We start from the raw sequence: 12,706 nt of genomic DNA, 5'->3' as shown, positions 1-12,706 counted from the left end.
CAGGAAAAAGAAAACTGTATACTGTTTTGGGTACATTTTGCTTACAGAAATAGCATAGAAGATAATTTTAATTTTCTATGTGTGTTATGATATGGTTCAAGCAAGAACATATGTTTCTGCAAACTATTTGAATTTCTGGATTTAACTTGCTCAAGAATATTAAAAAAAAAATCTTACTTAAAAAAGAATGAAGATAAAAATTGAAAGCAAATATGTTTAGTACTTTGATTTTTACTCACTGCTTACACAGTTCCCTAAGTCATCAAGTGTCTAATTCTGCTTTTAATTAAATGCACTATTTGTAAAATCCTGAATAAAAATTCTTCTAGACATATGGACAAGTTCCGCCTGTCCAAATTGTGCCTGCCTAATCCTGCCTTTTGGAAGAAAGTCTCAAAAGTTTCCAACTACCTTACAATAAGCTGATGTCCTGAGGGTATCTCTGTTGGTCAGTGTAAATCAAATCACTCATAGAAGATGAGAATACATCTTTAATTTCATAACCAATAAATCAATAAAGAAAATGTTGGCCAGGCGCGGTGGCTCACGCCTGTAATCCTAGCACTTTGGGAGGCTGAGGCAGGCGGATCACGAGGTCAGGAGATCGAGGCCATCCTGGCTAACACGGTGAAACCCCGTCTCTACTAAAAACACAAAAAATTAGCCGGGCGTGGTGGCAAGTGCCTGTAGTCCCAGCTACTCAGGAAGCTGAGGCAGGAGAACGGCGTGAACCCGGGAGGCAGAGCTGTCTCAAAAAAAAAAAAAAAAAAAGTGAATGCCCTAAATATTATAGTTTATATCAAATTTCTCAAAGGCCCCAAGGACCAATGTTCAACATTTGCTGGCTCAGGCTGGTTAACAGTAAATATTTAAGGAGCACCTACTATGTACCAGGGACCATGCTTATCTACTTGTTATACAGACAGTGGCAGCCTAAAACAATTTGAACTCGCATCTTCTGAAAGTTCAAGTATACAAACCGGAAGCTTAAGCTCCAATACATAACTTTCCCTTTATAGTATATCCAAAAAAGCTATTACCAGAGCTTCTGCAATCTACAACCAACCAAATACGTTAAGAAGAGACTACCGGGGCACTTAGCATGTCCTAGAGTACAAAATTAGTCTTGGGTTACAATGGTACATTCTGTTCTCTGGAGCTTTATACCACGAAAATTTAGCACTTCCCCTAAAGTGACTCCTTTTCCTCAAAAATCAATTGTTTTAAAAAGTAAATTTCTATTGCTTACAGAAACCCCTACTCCTACTTATTCATCTCTAATGGAAATACTACCCTAGAAAATACTAATAATGAAATGTGGCTTGATTTATTAGTAAGCTAATGCCAGGATTCTTTGTATGATTTACTGAGCCTCTCAAAAATTTTAAAACTCATGTTGAGTAAAACACATCCGACTGCACAAAAAAAGCCACTTAAAACGACTATCAGATAATATAAACAGTAATTCCTGAAACCAATGGTTTTGCTTTGAAGAGGCCAAAATGGATACAACAGCCACCAGAAGTCTACCACAGTCTTTACAGTAAATATGTCCAACTCTGTAACTTATCCTAAGGTAACTATTCCAACTGCACATCATCTATAGCAACTGTTCAGCACTCTCCAATGTGTAATCTCTTGTTCACTATATCTTCTGCTACAAACCTCAAACAAATCATTCTTTAAATTTCTTTAGCTCACACCATTTCCGATCCTTTTATAAAAACAGAAGGCGTTATAAGACCTTGAAAATAAAAATGATAGAAAGCGGTGGAAAGGTAGAGATGGCCTCTGCACCCAAACTCTTTTCCTTTATACTTGATAATTTGTCATTTATCTCGTCTACCTACCTTCATGTTCCTGGATAATCCAGGGTTCCTCCAACAGTTCAAAAGGCTCTCTCATTAACAAATGTCAACGTCCTTATGTGACCATTCTGTTCCAGTCTCTATACCATCCATTCAAGCCTCCTAGCTTTATCCTGCCAAAGAACCACGACGCTCCAATCTCACAAACCATTACCAACACGCTCCAACCCAATGTAAAACCTTCCCGAGTATCAACTCTTCCTTTATGAGCTTTTCCCATATTCCTACTCCCTCAATATCCTACCTGCCCATACTCCCAAGTCTCTCTGCTAAACGCAATTCCAGTCCGGAGTCACACCCTCTACAGCCTAATTCCCGCAACCCCAAAACCCCACCCCCCTCATCACGCCCTCTGGGGCCTCAGCTATGAACCCCAACACCCCGCCCCACACCCGGCACGCCCTCCAGATCCCTTTAGAGTCCTTTTCGTCGGCCCGACTAGACCCCGTTCAGGCCTTCCAAGCGCCTAGGCTCTCCCGACCACCACTCAGTCCCCGCCTCCAGCCCCTCACCGAGTAGCAGCAGCTTCACTTCTTTGGCCGCTTTTTCCCCGTCCTCCCGTAAGTTGCGGTCGATCATCTTGCTTCGCTCCACTGCCGCCTTGTCTTCGGCGCTCAACGTGCAGCCCATGGCGGCGGCGGAAGAGGGGACACCTGCCCGGGCTCACTCACACACCGCGGGAACTGCGGCTCGGCAGGTTAAGGTAGCGTCTACTGCTGGGCGGCGGCCCTCTCCGTCAGCTCCCTTAGCGCCGTGAAGAACCGGATATCCGGCGTTTACGACACTTCCGGCGACGCCCCGCAGCCTTCACTGTTTAAACCACTCTCCTCGGGGAGAGGAGTTGAGACCGAAAGCGGAAGTCACGGGGACCTGGCGGCTAGGTTGGGCGGCGGATCTATAGTTTCGAGGTTCTGTTAAGTTCACTGCCCGCCGCCCAACTTGAAGCCTCATTTACCTTTCGGCTACCTGATTTGGATAAATGGAGAAAAACCGGGGCCTCCAACAAATAATGCCCTCCCGCGTTCAAAATGCCAGTTTTGGGGCGGAGATGTCTAAATTAAAGCCTACATCCCGCGCGGGAATTTCTGCTGATAATTTCTCTGCTGTTAGAAAACTCCTTTGATCTCTTGCTCTGGAGACTCGGGGCCCCTGCCCAAGTTTGGGACACTGCCTCTGTTGGGGTTGTATCGGATCAATGGAATGGGAACAAGCTGCCCGGCCTGGGCGCCGTTCACGTCTCACATCTGAGACCATGACACCGACTGTGTTCAGGACCTTAGCAATATCTTTTTGCCCTCTCTGGCCCACTGACTCCTCTCAAAATGTCCCCTGGTCCTTATACCTTTCACGTTTTTTTGTGGGCTTGAGATTTGCTTAACTCCTATGTTGGCAAAAGGCCACATGAAATCACTAGCAGATACTCGATGACCTTAAAGTTAAGCCTGTAGTTCCTCCATAAAATTTCCATGCTGCCCTTCTCTCCAGTATAATTCATATCTTCCTACCTTAGGGTCTTAGAACTAAAACCAAGATAAGTCAACTTCAGTTCCACACCCTGAAACAAACCAATGCATCCTGTGAATCTCCTATTAAAATTTCCTGTTGCGATTACATACAAAAGGAGAAATTCTAGTAAAATTTGCCTCTCAGCCCTATTCTCACCTGAAACTTAAGTCCACTGTGAAAGCCCCAGGCCGATAGCATCTTTCACTAATAACCCTGGATACTGCGTGAAGGTAGTCGTAAATGAACTTTTCAGGCAAATAAGCCCATAATTACTATACATTCTAGGGAAGGGAACTCAGTCCCTAAAACCTTTCCCTGTGATTGTAAATTACTTTCTTTCTCTAATAGAATCTGAACTTGAGAATGTAAGGTCCCAACAGAGAGGGCTATATAGTGATGATTCATTAATTAGAAGGATTTAATTAGAGGATTAGAGCCACTTTAAAAAGCCTCGTCCACCATAACTCTTAGCAATGCCAATTCTTCAAGGTTTGAATAGTCCCCCAGTCATTCCCAAATGACTGTTAGAATGAAAGGGACCGCTTTTCCATTATCAATACTTTTGGGGAAAAAGGGCAAGAGGAAAGGGAAGTAAAACCAATATTTATTGAGTACCTATTTGCCAGATATGGCTAGGTGCTTCCACATCCCATCTCTTAATCCTCACAACAACCCTGTGAGGTAGGTAATAAAGATCCCCATTTTTACAGGTGAGGAAGTAGGCTCAGAGAAATTAAGCAGCTTTCCCAACTTCACACAGTGAGTAAGTAGATCTCTCTGACCCCAGAGTTACCTTTTTCTATCATGCCCCTCTACGATATTGCCTGGGGACACCTGACAACAGAAAGTCTAAGGTTTTCATCTAGGATTGGGAGTTACCCCAACACCAGCAGGATGCAGGAAAAAGTAACTGACCGGATGGTTGCCTCAATCTGTTGATTCTTCAGTGAGTTAGCTCAGATTTTGTCCAGGAACAGCTTTCAGAGCCAAAGATTACGTATTGAACTTTACCAAGGCATCCTGGTGACTAGAAAACTCCTGGAAGGTGGTCATAGCAGAAATTGTTGGGAAAGTTCTCAGCATAATAAAAGAGAAATTTTTATTTCCTTCATGATCCACTCCTACAGGGAAAAATAAATGGCAAATGAACCCATGTATGTCAAACTCTGTAATAAACACCAGTGAGATCACAGTGTCAGGAAATTTCAGCCTGAATTAAAGATACCCTTAGTCTTAAAACTTTCTTCTTTGATGTATGTGAAGGAAGGGTTGGAGGGCAAAGTCAAAGGAAAAGGCAAAATAAATTAACAAAATGGCTGCCAGGCAATGTTTAATGCCCTCCCCTTCCCCCTCCCACCACATACACTCGCGTTTCCTCCTTCCATTGGACTCACACTGCCACCTGCTGGCAATGCTTTGTATCTAATAGCTGATTAGTGGTGTTGGAAAGAAGTTTTTTTCCCTGTCTAGGAATGATTGATTCCTCAGTATGCATTTATTTTAATAGGGAGGAGAGGTGAACATGTTTTTCAATCACAAACGACTCTCCTCCCTATATATACTATGTTTTTAGGTGACTTCCTCAATGTAATAGGCACTAGACTGGTATAATAATCTAGTGGTAGGAAGACAAACCTAGAAATTTTCCTACAACAAAGGGGGAAAGCTGTTTGCCCAGTTTCATTTAATTTTTTTTTTCTTCATTAGAGAGTTTCATTTACAACCCCTATGCTTTCTACAATCTGCAGGAAGCTTCCAGGTATGCATCTTGCTGCCATGGGCTGAACTCTCAGAAGTTAGAACCATGGACATATTCTCCAGTATATTTCTCAAGCACATTCTGTAGTGCTTTATCAGATCAAAGTGCTTTGTGAAAATACAAGGTATCTCATCAAATTAGACTATGAACTCCTTAAAAGCAGTGACCACACACCCTGTGTGGGTCCCAGGGACTAGTGGGTGTTCAACTATTATGCACTGAATTGAACTAAAGGAGTCAATGTTGATATCAGTATAACCTTTTATAAAAATTATTTATTAACTGTTTAAAGGGGAGACTATCCCACTCCCACCAGCCCATTTCCCCCTTTGATGCTCAGTGAGCCAGGAATTTGTTCAAATGCAGACCACACCACCCTCTGGCCCTGCCTTGACCTTTTAGTGTTACCTGCTTCAATTGAGGGAAGTAGGATGGACAGGTGGTCCCAGATGGGTGTCCTGTCCAGTTTGCAATTATTCCCTCTTTGCTGAAAATACCACCACCAATACCAACCAACACAGTTCCTACAGTCTCAATCAATGAACAGCCAAGACCAACTCCTGTGCCCTCTCTCCAACCCAGTGCTGCAGATAGGAGAGAGATTTAAGTCTTTGTCACTGAAGCTAATTTTGAGAGCGATGAATGGGAGTAGGAAGGCATTTAATGGATCATGGAAACCCCACCCTTCCCATGCCCAACCTTAAGTCTCTTGTACCCGATTGTCCACGGGACTGGAGGTGGGTCGCTGCCATGAGGAGAGAGATCAGGGAAGCCAGTCCTGGAAAGAAAAGATTCGCAGTATTATTGGTCAGGCTGATTACTTGGCCTCTCTGTATCCAGCTACTTTACCAATTCAAATGCTAACCTCCACCCTCGCCCATCTGACCCCCAGGCATTCTAGTTCTTCCTCCTAAAAGAGAGGAAAGCCATCCTGCCTTCTTTTTGTCTCTGCTGAGATCAGGCTCTACCCTTGATCTCCTGTGTGCAGGAGAGAGACAGAAAAATAGAACAGAAAGGCTTATCCTGAAGAATGGGAGAAAGAGAGCTGCAGTCAGCTTTCCTATCTTCTACTCCATGTACCCTAATTTCTATTTTGCCTTGTTTCTGGCCAAACTCAGTAAAGGAATACACCCTACTGGTCCTCTCGTTTTAAAGAAATCTCAGGTATAAAACCAGAAAAACGATCTATTAACTCAAGTGGAAACGCTTGGCTATCATTTAGTTCTTTTTAAACCTAGCAAGGAAATGAGAAAACATGGGTCATTTTCTTACCTTGCTTGGGTGCAATTACTGCCCTGGACAATTACACTGAAAAATAAAATATCCTAAATGGCCCCTAGAATAACTCCAAACCTGGCCTGCTGCCCTGTATCCTCCAACTCCTACCCTTAGAGAATTCCCTGCTTCTGGAAGCATGGAAATTTCACTGGTTGAGAGGCTTCACCTCACCTTTGTGACCCTTTTCTCTCGTCACCGTCTCACCATACCCAGGTTCCCTCCCCCAGCAGTCAAAGATCACAGCCAAGTCCAAGGCTTTTGCACACGTTCGTCCTGTTGACTCTGTTCCTGACCCAGGAAACACTAAGCAAAAGCTGTGTGCAGAGACCCCAGCCTCAGCCCTAGCCAGCTGGGAAAAGGTGATCCCACAAGGTGGTCCTTGCGATCATAACTGGCCCCTAGCCCCATATCCCTCCGAGTGTCCAGCGGCCCATCATGACTCCAGCCGGGGTGAGGGGGCAGGACGGAGGTAGCTGTCTGACATGATGATGTCGCTGGTGAGTTGCTGCTCCAGGAACTCAGAGGTCTCCTCAGCTATCTGGCCTGGGATTCGAAAGTCAACAGCAGGAGGCTCCTGCTTGGGGCTGGGTAAGGGTCGGGAAACCCAGGACTCAGAGGCACAGCCAGTCCCCTGAAGGAACTGCAGGAAATTCTCCTCAATGGAGCCCTCCCGGCTAGGTAGCCTCAGCTCCTCCTCTGGAGCTGGCTTGAAGAAGCAGACAAACTGCTTGCTGAGCTCCCCCCGGATCTGCCGGTTGAGACATCCATAGAAGAAAGGGTTGGAAGTGAAGCAAAAGTAGCCGATCCAGGTCACCACACTCTCCACCTGCCCAGTTGAAATGGGCTGAGCACTCAGGGCAACGTAGAGGTGGAAAGAGAAGTAGGGCAACCAACAGAGCAGGAACTGTCCCCCCACAGCCAGGAGAACCACTGCTGCTTTCCCTCCCCCAAACGTCCGGTGTGGGGTGGTCTGGGGGGCCCCCGAGCTGGTGACCATCGTGGAGCGGCTGCTGAGAGATTCAGAGCGTTGCCGGGGTGTCTCCATCCACGTGGGCAGCGGCCCGTGCTGCATGGCAGCCACGCGGGCCACTCGGAACATGCTGCAGTAGACCACAAGGATAAGGAGCAGGGGCAGCAGGAAGTAAAGGACAGCAAAGACCACCACAAAAAGCTGGCAGTAGGCACTGTGGCTCCATTGGAGTGAACAGCCTGGGGGGACACTGGGAGCTCCTTCCTCCCAGGTGACCCTTCCCAACACTGGCACAGAAGCCATAGCCAAGGCCTTCACCCACACACCCACCAGCACAGAGGCTACCAGCCCCAGCGTCATGCGCACCTCGTAGCGCATGGGGTGGACCACGTAATAGTAGCGCTCCACATTGATGGCCGACACTGAGAGGATGGCCAGGCTGACAAAGCACACGCTCAGGAACAAGTAGAGGCGGCAGGCCACCTCCCCAAAGAGGGCGTGGTCAAAGAGGGCGGAGCTGGAGAGCATGGCCAGGGGCATGAGGGTCAGGGCAGCCAGCAGGTCCACCAGGCAGAGGTGGAAGACAAAGACAAATTTTCGGAGGGCGGGCGTCTTGGCAATCACGGCCATCACAGCGGCATTGCCAGCCACAGCAGTCAAGTCCAGCAGGAGCATGAAGAAGAGGGCCACAGATTCCGAAGCGACATCCCGCAGCCCCACCTCCGGGACCCCACTGGCAGTAGAGGGACCTGGGGTTTGAGGGACCCTCCCCAAAGTCGAAGAGTTCCCTGATGACTGGGGGATGGGTGAGGACTCCATGGGGCCGAAAGAGGACACCCAGGGTACCTCCTGTCACAGGCCCATCCCCCATCCTAGTCCAGTGACCCTGGGATGGCGAGCCCAGGCCCAGGCTTCCCGGTTTTGTAGGGGGCGCCTCCCACTGGAGCCTCTTGGGCAGGTTTGTCTGCGTACAGAGCGCCAGGCCAGGCAGCTGAAGGATTAGAAGCTCATATCCCCTTTCCGGCCAGAGGTAGCTCCAGGATCTGCCTTGGTGACTGCTAAGAAGCAGGAGACGTGAGAGGTACAGGAGCCTGACCCACTCAACACTTCGCCTTCGGAATGGCCTTCACCTCTTCCTTTTCCATTTCCTTTCTGCCATTCTCATTCTCCATACCCTTCTACCCTTTCCAGAACTGTTAGCCGGGGATTCTAAATCCTCTGTCTCTCCTTCCCAGGTCCTGCTGATTTCTGGGATGGTGCCTCAGTTTTAGGGTTCCTTATGTAAATTTCCTGATTTCTTATCTCCTCAGAATGGCAGGAGCTGCTGGGGAGTAGAAGGAGCACAAAATTTAGTTTCTAGTCCCAGTTCTGGGCATTACTAACTCTGTGAATCTTCTGAAGTTCAGTTTCCTCATAAATCCATCTGTAAAATGAAAGGAAGAAGACTTGCTTCACAACTGTGTTTCTGGATCCTGCGTGATTTTTTAATAATAATATTAATGACAAGCAGTAGCATTAATATGGCATTTTCCATATGCCAGGCCCTGTTCTCAGCACTCTACCTATATTAACTCATTTTATTCCTCACACAACCCTATGAGGTAGATATTATTTTTATCTCCATTTTGCAAGGGGTGAAACTGAGGTCTAGAGAGGTTAAGTAACTTACCCAAGGTCACACAGCTAGTAAGCAGCAAGGGCTGGGCACTTACCTGGGCAGTCTGGCCCCAGGGCCAGTACTCTTGCTCACTGTGCCATGCCATATGTGAAGGTGCCCTCCATGCCGGCTGGACTATAATAGGCATCCAGTAAATAGTTGTTGAATTTCAGCTGTCTCTAAAAATGTCTCTTGCTGCTCTGGGGCTATCACCTGAGAAGGGGAGCTGTGCTTTAGGCTCTTTTGACATCACTACTCCCAGCACAAAGAGCTGCCACTTTGGGAATGTTGAGAAGGAGCAGTGAAAATAAAATGTCCCGGCTGGAAGGAAACTGGGAAGCCAGCTCATCCAGCCTCCACTGCTCCCAAAGCCAGAAGTCGCTTTCAAGCTGCCCTCCTCCACCCACTCATGAACTCTTCAAGGCCACTGTGTCCCTCTTGTGGGAAAGGAGCTGCTGCCAACTTCCGGCTCCTCAGATTCCCAAATCTCTGGTCTCTAGAGCTGACCCTTGGAGGATCCCTGACCAAGAACCCCCTTAGTTCTAGACTATTACTGCAGTCACGGAACAAAAAGTAGGGAGGAGGCACTGAAGTTGCTCAGTTTAAAAACCCATCATTTCTATGGCTGCAATAAAGAGGACCACATGGCAAGATGGGCCTCACCCTCCTCCACAGTTACAGCCTTACAGTCACCTTTGGTTTTTGGTGTTTCCACAAACCTTACACCGATCCAACTTCTAACATGCTATGCCTGCAATAGATGCTGGATACAATTTTGTGAATTGAATCAAACTCAAATTGATAGTTGAATCCCTGCCCCCTAGGACAAACTCCAAGAACACTCAGTCAGCCAGCTGTGTGCCAGCCAAGGGACTCTCTTGTGGAAAGGGTAGCCGGGGTTCCTGGACTTGAGGAAGCCCTAACTTTGGGCAACTGCCTAGAGACGTGCCTCTCTCTAGGGATACAGAAAGCTCATTTCACAGTTAACATGCCCACAGAGATTTAGGGTCTGCAGAGAAGATGAAGAGTGGGCAAAAAGTGAGATATCAGCTTCTCATAAGAGTCTACCAGGAAAAATGCCTGAAAGAAATGCTAGGAGAAGCATCCTTCCTCCTTACTCTCCATGCTGCAATTTACCTATCCCTTCTGCCTATGAGTGAAGCCCAGACGACGTGGTTCAGAGTCCCTCCCTCCCTGGTGGCTGAAGGAGGAGAGACCCACCATGTCTGGATGGACATCAAGAGTCCCAGACGGAGGGAAGCAGATGTGGTTTCCACGTGGAGCTGGAGGGATGCCATGCAGCCATGATGGAGCCCTGAGCACGAAGGCATTGGACCTTGCTCTTTTTCATAGCCCCCTCAAGCTTGCCAGTGTCTCCACAATGACTCCTAAATGCCAGGACTCCAGTTTTTCTCTTAACAGACAGATCAGTGTATCTGGCTACTTGGCACTCCCTCACTAATGGACGGGGGCTATGGAGGGGAGGGCTGTGGTGTAGCAGTTTCATAGGTGAAACCAGGGTTCCTTACTCTTCTCCCAGGTCGTATCATTATGCCTACTCCCCCAACAGATGCTTTCCTTCCCCCACTACTTCCTTCCAACAACGCCCCTCTTACCTCCAGGACCTTCAGTACCTAGAAGGCTGTGCCACTAGGGCCTGAGATCTGGGCCTCTAGCAGGGGCATGGTCAAGTTACAGGATGCAAGATGTGCATAAGTGCCCAGCCCAAGGCCACAGAGGTATTGGGATTCACATGCACCTGTTTTCCAGATCCAGAGCTTCCATCCCAAAGACCTGAGCCTAGCCTTCCTTCCGACAAGAGCATGCCCCTCCTAAGCTAGGGAAGATTTCCGGGGAGCTACAAAACCTCTCCTCAGCAGAGTTGCCCACGCCCAGGACACAGTTGCCCATCAGCCTGGATGCTGAAGGGCCCATTCCTAGAATGTGGGAGACCCATCTCCATGACATGGAGCAAGACAGACCGGGAATGCTGTTTGTCTGCAGGATGTGGGTACTCCTGCCGGCAGGAGATGATCAACCCCCCAGCTCTGGGCTTCAGAGATGCCCACACCCCAATACCGCCTTTGGGATACCTGAGAGCCCATCTCCTGATCAAACTGCTCACCAGAAGGTAGGCAGGGCTGGTCCTTGGAAAGCCACCCTTCTATGGGGATACCTTGGCACTCACCACCAGGCCCTGGGTCTGGCCCCCATTCCTGGCCTAGTCGGCAACTCCTACCTTTGCTGAGCAGTCCCGGCTCCCATGTGATAGCTCCTCTCAGCTGATGCTTCTCCAAAGCTGCTGAAGCCTGAAGCACTGCAGTGAGCGGTGAGAGGCAGCCGGCAAAGCAGAGTGCTCCGAGAGCCTCTGGGTCCTAATGGCCTCCTGCTTCTCACCCAGCCCCTCAGAGTCACTTCTGGAGCAAAAAGATGGGCACCAATGTCCCAGGCAAGGTGCCGGGCAGTGAGCTCAACTCCTCTCACTTCTCCAGGCTGCTGGATTGCATCTCAAAAGTTTCGTGGGACCAGGTAATGATAGGTAGAGGAGACCCTCCTGACCAGCCTGATGAAGTAAAAAAAAAAAAGTACATGGAGTCAGAAAATCCAGGTTTAAGGCCTGGCTATGGCACTTACTAGCTGTGTGACCTTGGGCAAGTTACATTTTGGCCTTGATTTCTTAGTGGTTCAAAGAGAAGATAGGAGAGATGCATGGTTCTGTGTGACATCAGAACCAAGGTACTGATGCATCAGGTAAGCGCAGACCCAGGGCCCCAAGGCTTAGGCCAGGGAGGGGACTGAGGCTCCAAGGGATGGTCCAAAGTTTGGTTCCTTTGGAAGCTGCCTAATGCATATGGGGGACAGGTTTAGGAGCAGCACTCAGGTTTGAAGGGCAGCTGAAGGCTTTGTCTTAAACCTGTCCTTGCCACCAAAAAGCAAATTGTTATTATTTGCTTAGACTGTATGTTTATTGGGAGTGGGGCTGTGAGGGCTGATGGAGATTGGCAGGGAGGGGGCAGGAGGATCTAACCTCCCCCCGAGCCACCATGGGAACCACACAACACTGCTTCCTGAAGGAGACAGAGTGGGAGCCAGGGACTCAGGAGTGCTCACACTGATCTGGATTTGTAGGACTGGAGAGAGCTCGGGAGCATCAGCCACTGAGCATCGCCCATCTGTGGCATGATGGGCCTTTAGAGACGCAATGAAGGGGCATGGCTTCCCTCTAGCTATGAAGAAAATGATCATTTCCCCGGGTACATGACTGATACCCAAGGATAGAATCCTAACATTGTAAAGCTGTAAGACGTCCTACAGGCCAAGGTATCCATGTTTCTGAGACCCAGAGAGATAAAGAGATTGCTGAAGGCCACATAGCTCCATGTGGCAGAGCCATGAGCCTAAACAGGGAATTCAGGCATGATACCCTACTCCAGAGCCTTCTTCCCTCAGACTTGCCTATCTAGGGACTCCTTCTGCCTCTAAGAAGGAAAAAGGGAATTCTGGAATTGTTTAACAGGCCCAACCCAAAGAGCCATAAGAACAATGAGTTACCCAAGGACCTCACTGGGATAAGTTGGCTGCCCCAGGTCAACAACAAAGAGGCCACTGACCAACCAAGAGCCGATGCAGCAAGTGCCGCTGTCACCAGCCACCACTTTTTGAGCTCT

The 12,706-nt window shown here is 48.2% G+C and overlaps 3 protein-coding genes across 4 annotated transcripts in view; 1 reads left to right on the top strand and 2 right to left on the bottom strand.

Moving 5' to 3' along the window:
- The window catches only part of GNAI3 (G protein subunit alpha i3), a 47,041-nt gene extending 44,335 nt beyond the window's left edge, over positions 1 to 2,706 (bottom strand). Inside the window, exon 1 of the mRNA XM_050746535.1 lies at positions 2,381 to 2,706. Coding sequence (XP_050602492.1) covers positions 2,381 to 2,498 — 118 coding nt within the window. The 5' untranslated portion in view covers positions 2,499 to 2,706. The remainder of the gene's footprint in view (positions 1 to 2,380) is intronic.
- The window catches only part of PSMA5 (proteasome 20S subunit alpha 5), a 509,972-nt gene that overhangs the window by 360,213 nt on the left and 137,053 nt on the right, over positions 1 to 12,706 (top strand). The gene's annotated exons all lie outside the window — the stretch shown is intronic.
- GPR61 (G protein-coupled receptor 61) lies at positions 3,962 to 11,351 on the bottom strand. Of its 2 annotated transcripts, XM_050746445.1 has the most exons (4): positions 11,278 to 11,351; positions 6,583 to 8,804; positions 5,833 to 5,911; positions 3,962 to 4,495 (listed from the first exon to the last, which is right to left on the bottom strand). In XM_050746445.1, the coding sequence occupies exon 2, from the start codon at positions 8,198 to 8,200 to the stop codon at positions 6,845 to 6,847; it is 1,356 nt and encodes a 451-aa protein (XP_050602402.1). In that variant the 5' UTR covers positions 8,201 to 8,804; positions 11,278 to 11,351; the 3' UTR covers positions 3,962 to 4,495; positions 5,833 to 5,911; positions 6,583 to 6,844. The 2 variants fall into 2 exon arrangements, with proteins under 2 accessions (XP_050602402.1, XP_050602404.1); XM_050746447.1 differs by having other exon boundaries at positions 3,962 to 5,911; positions 6,583 to 8,705; positions 11,278 to 11,348.

The sequence above is a fragment of the Macaca thibetana genome, chromosome 1 (assembly GCF_024542745.1).
Source record: "Macaca thibetana thibetana isolate TM-01 chromosome 1, ASM2454274v1, whole genome shotgun sequence".
NCBI lineage: Eukaryota > Metazoa > Chordata > Mammalia > Primates > Cercopithecidae > Macaca > Macaca thibetana.
This window is presented reverse-complemented; position numbering and strand designations above follow the sequence as displayed.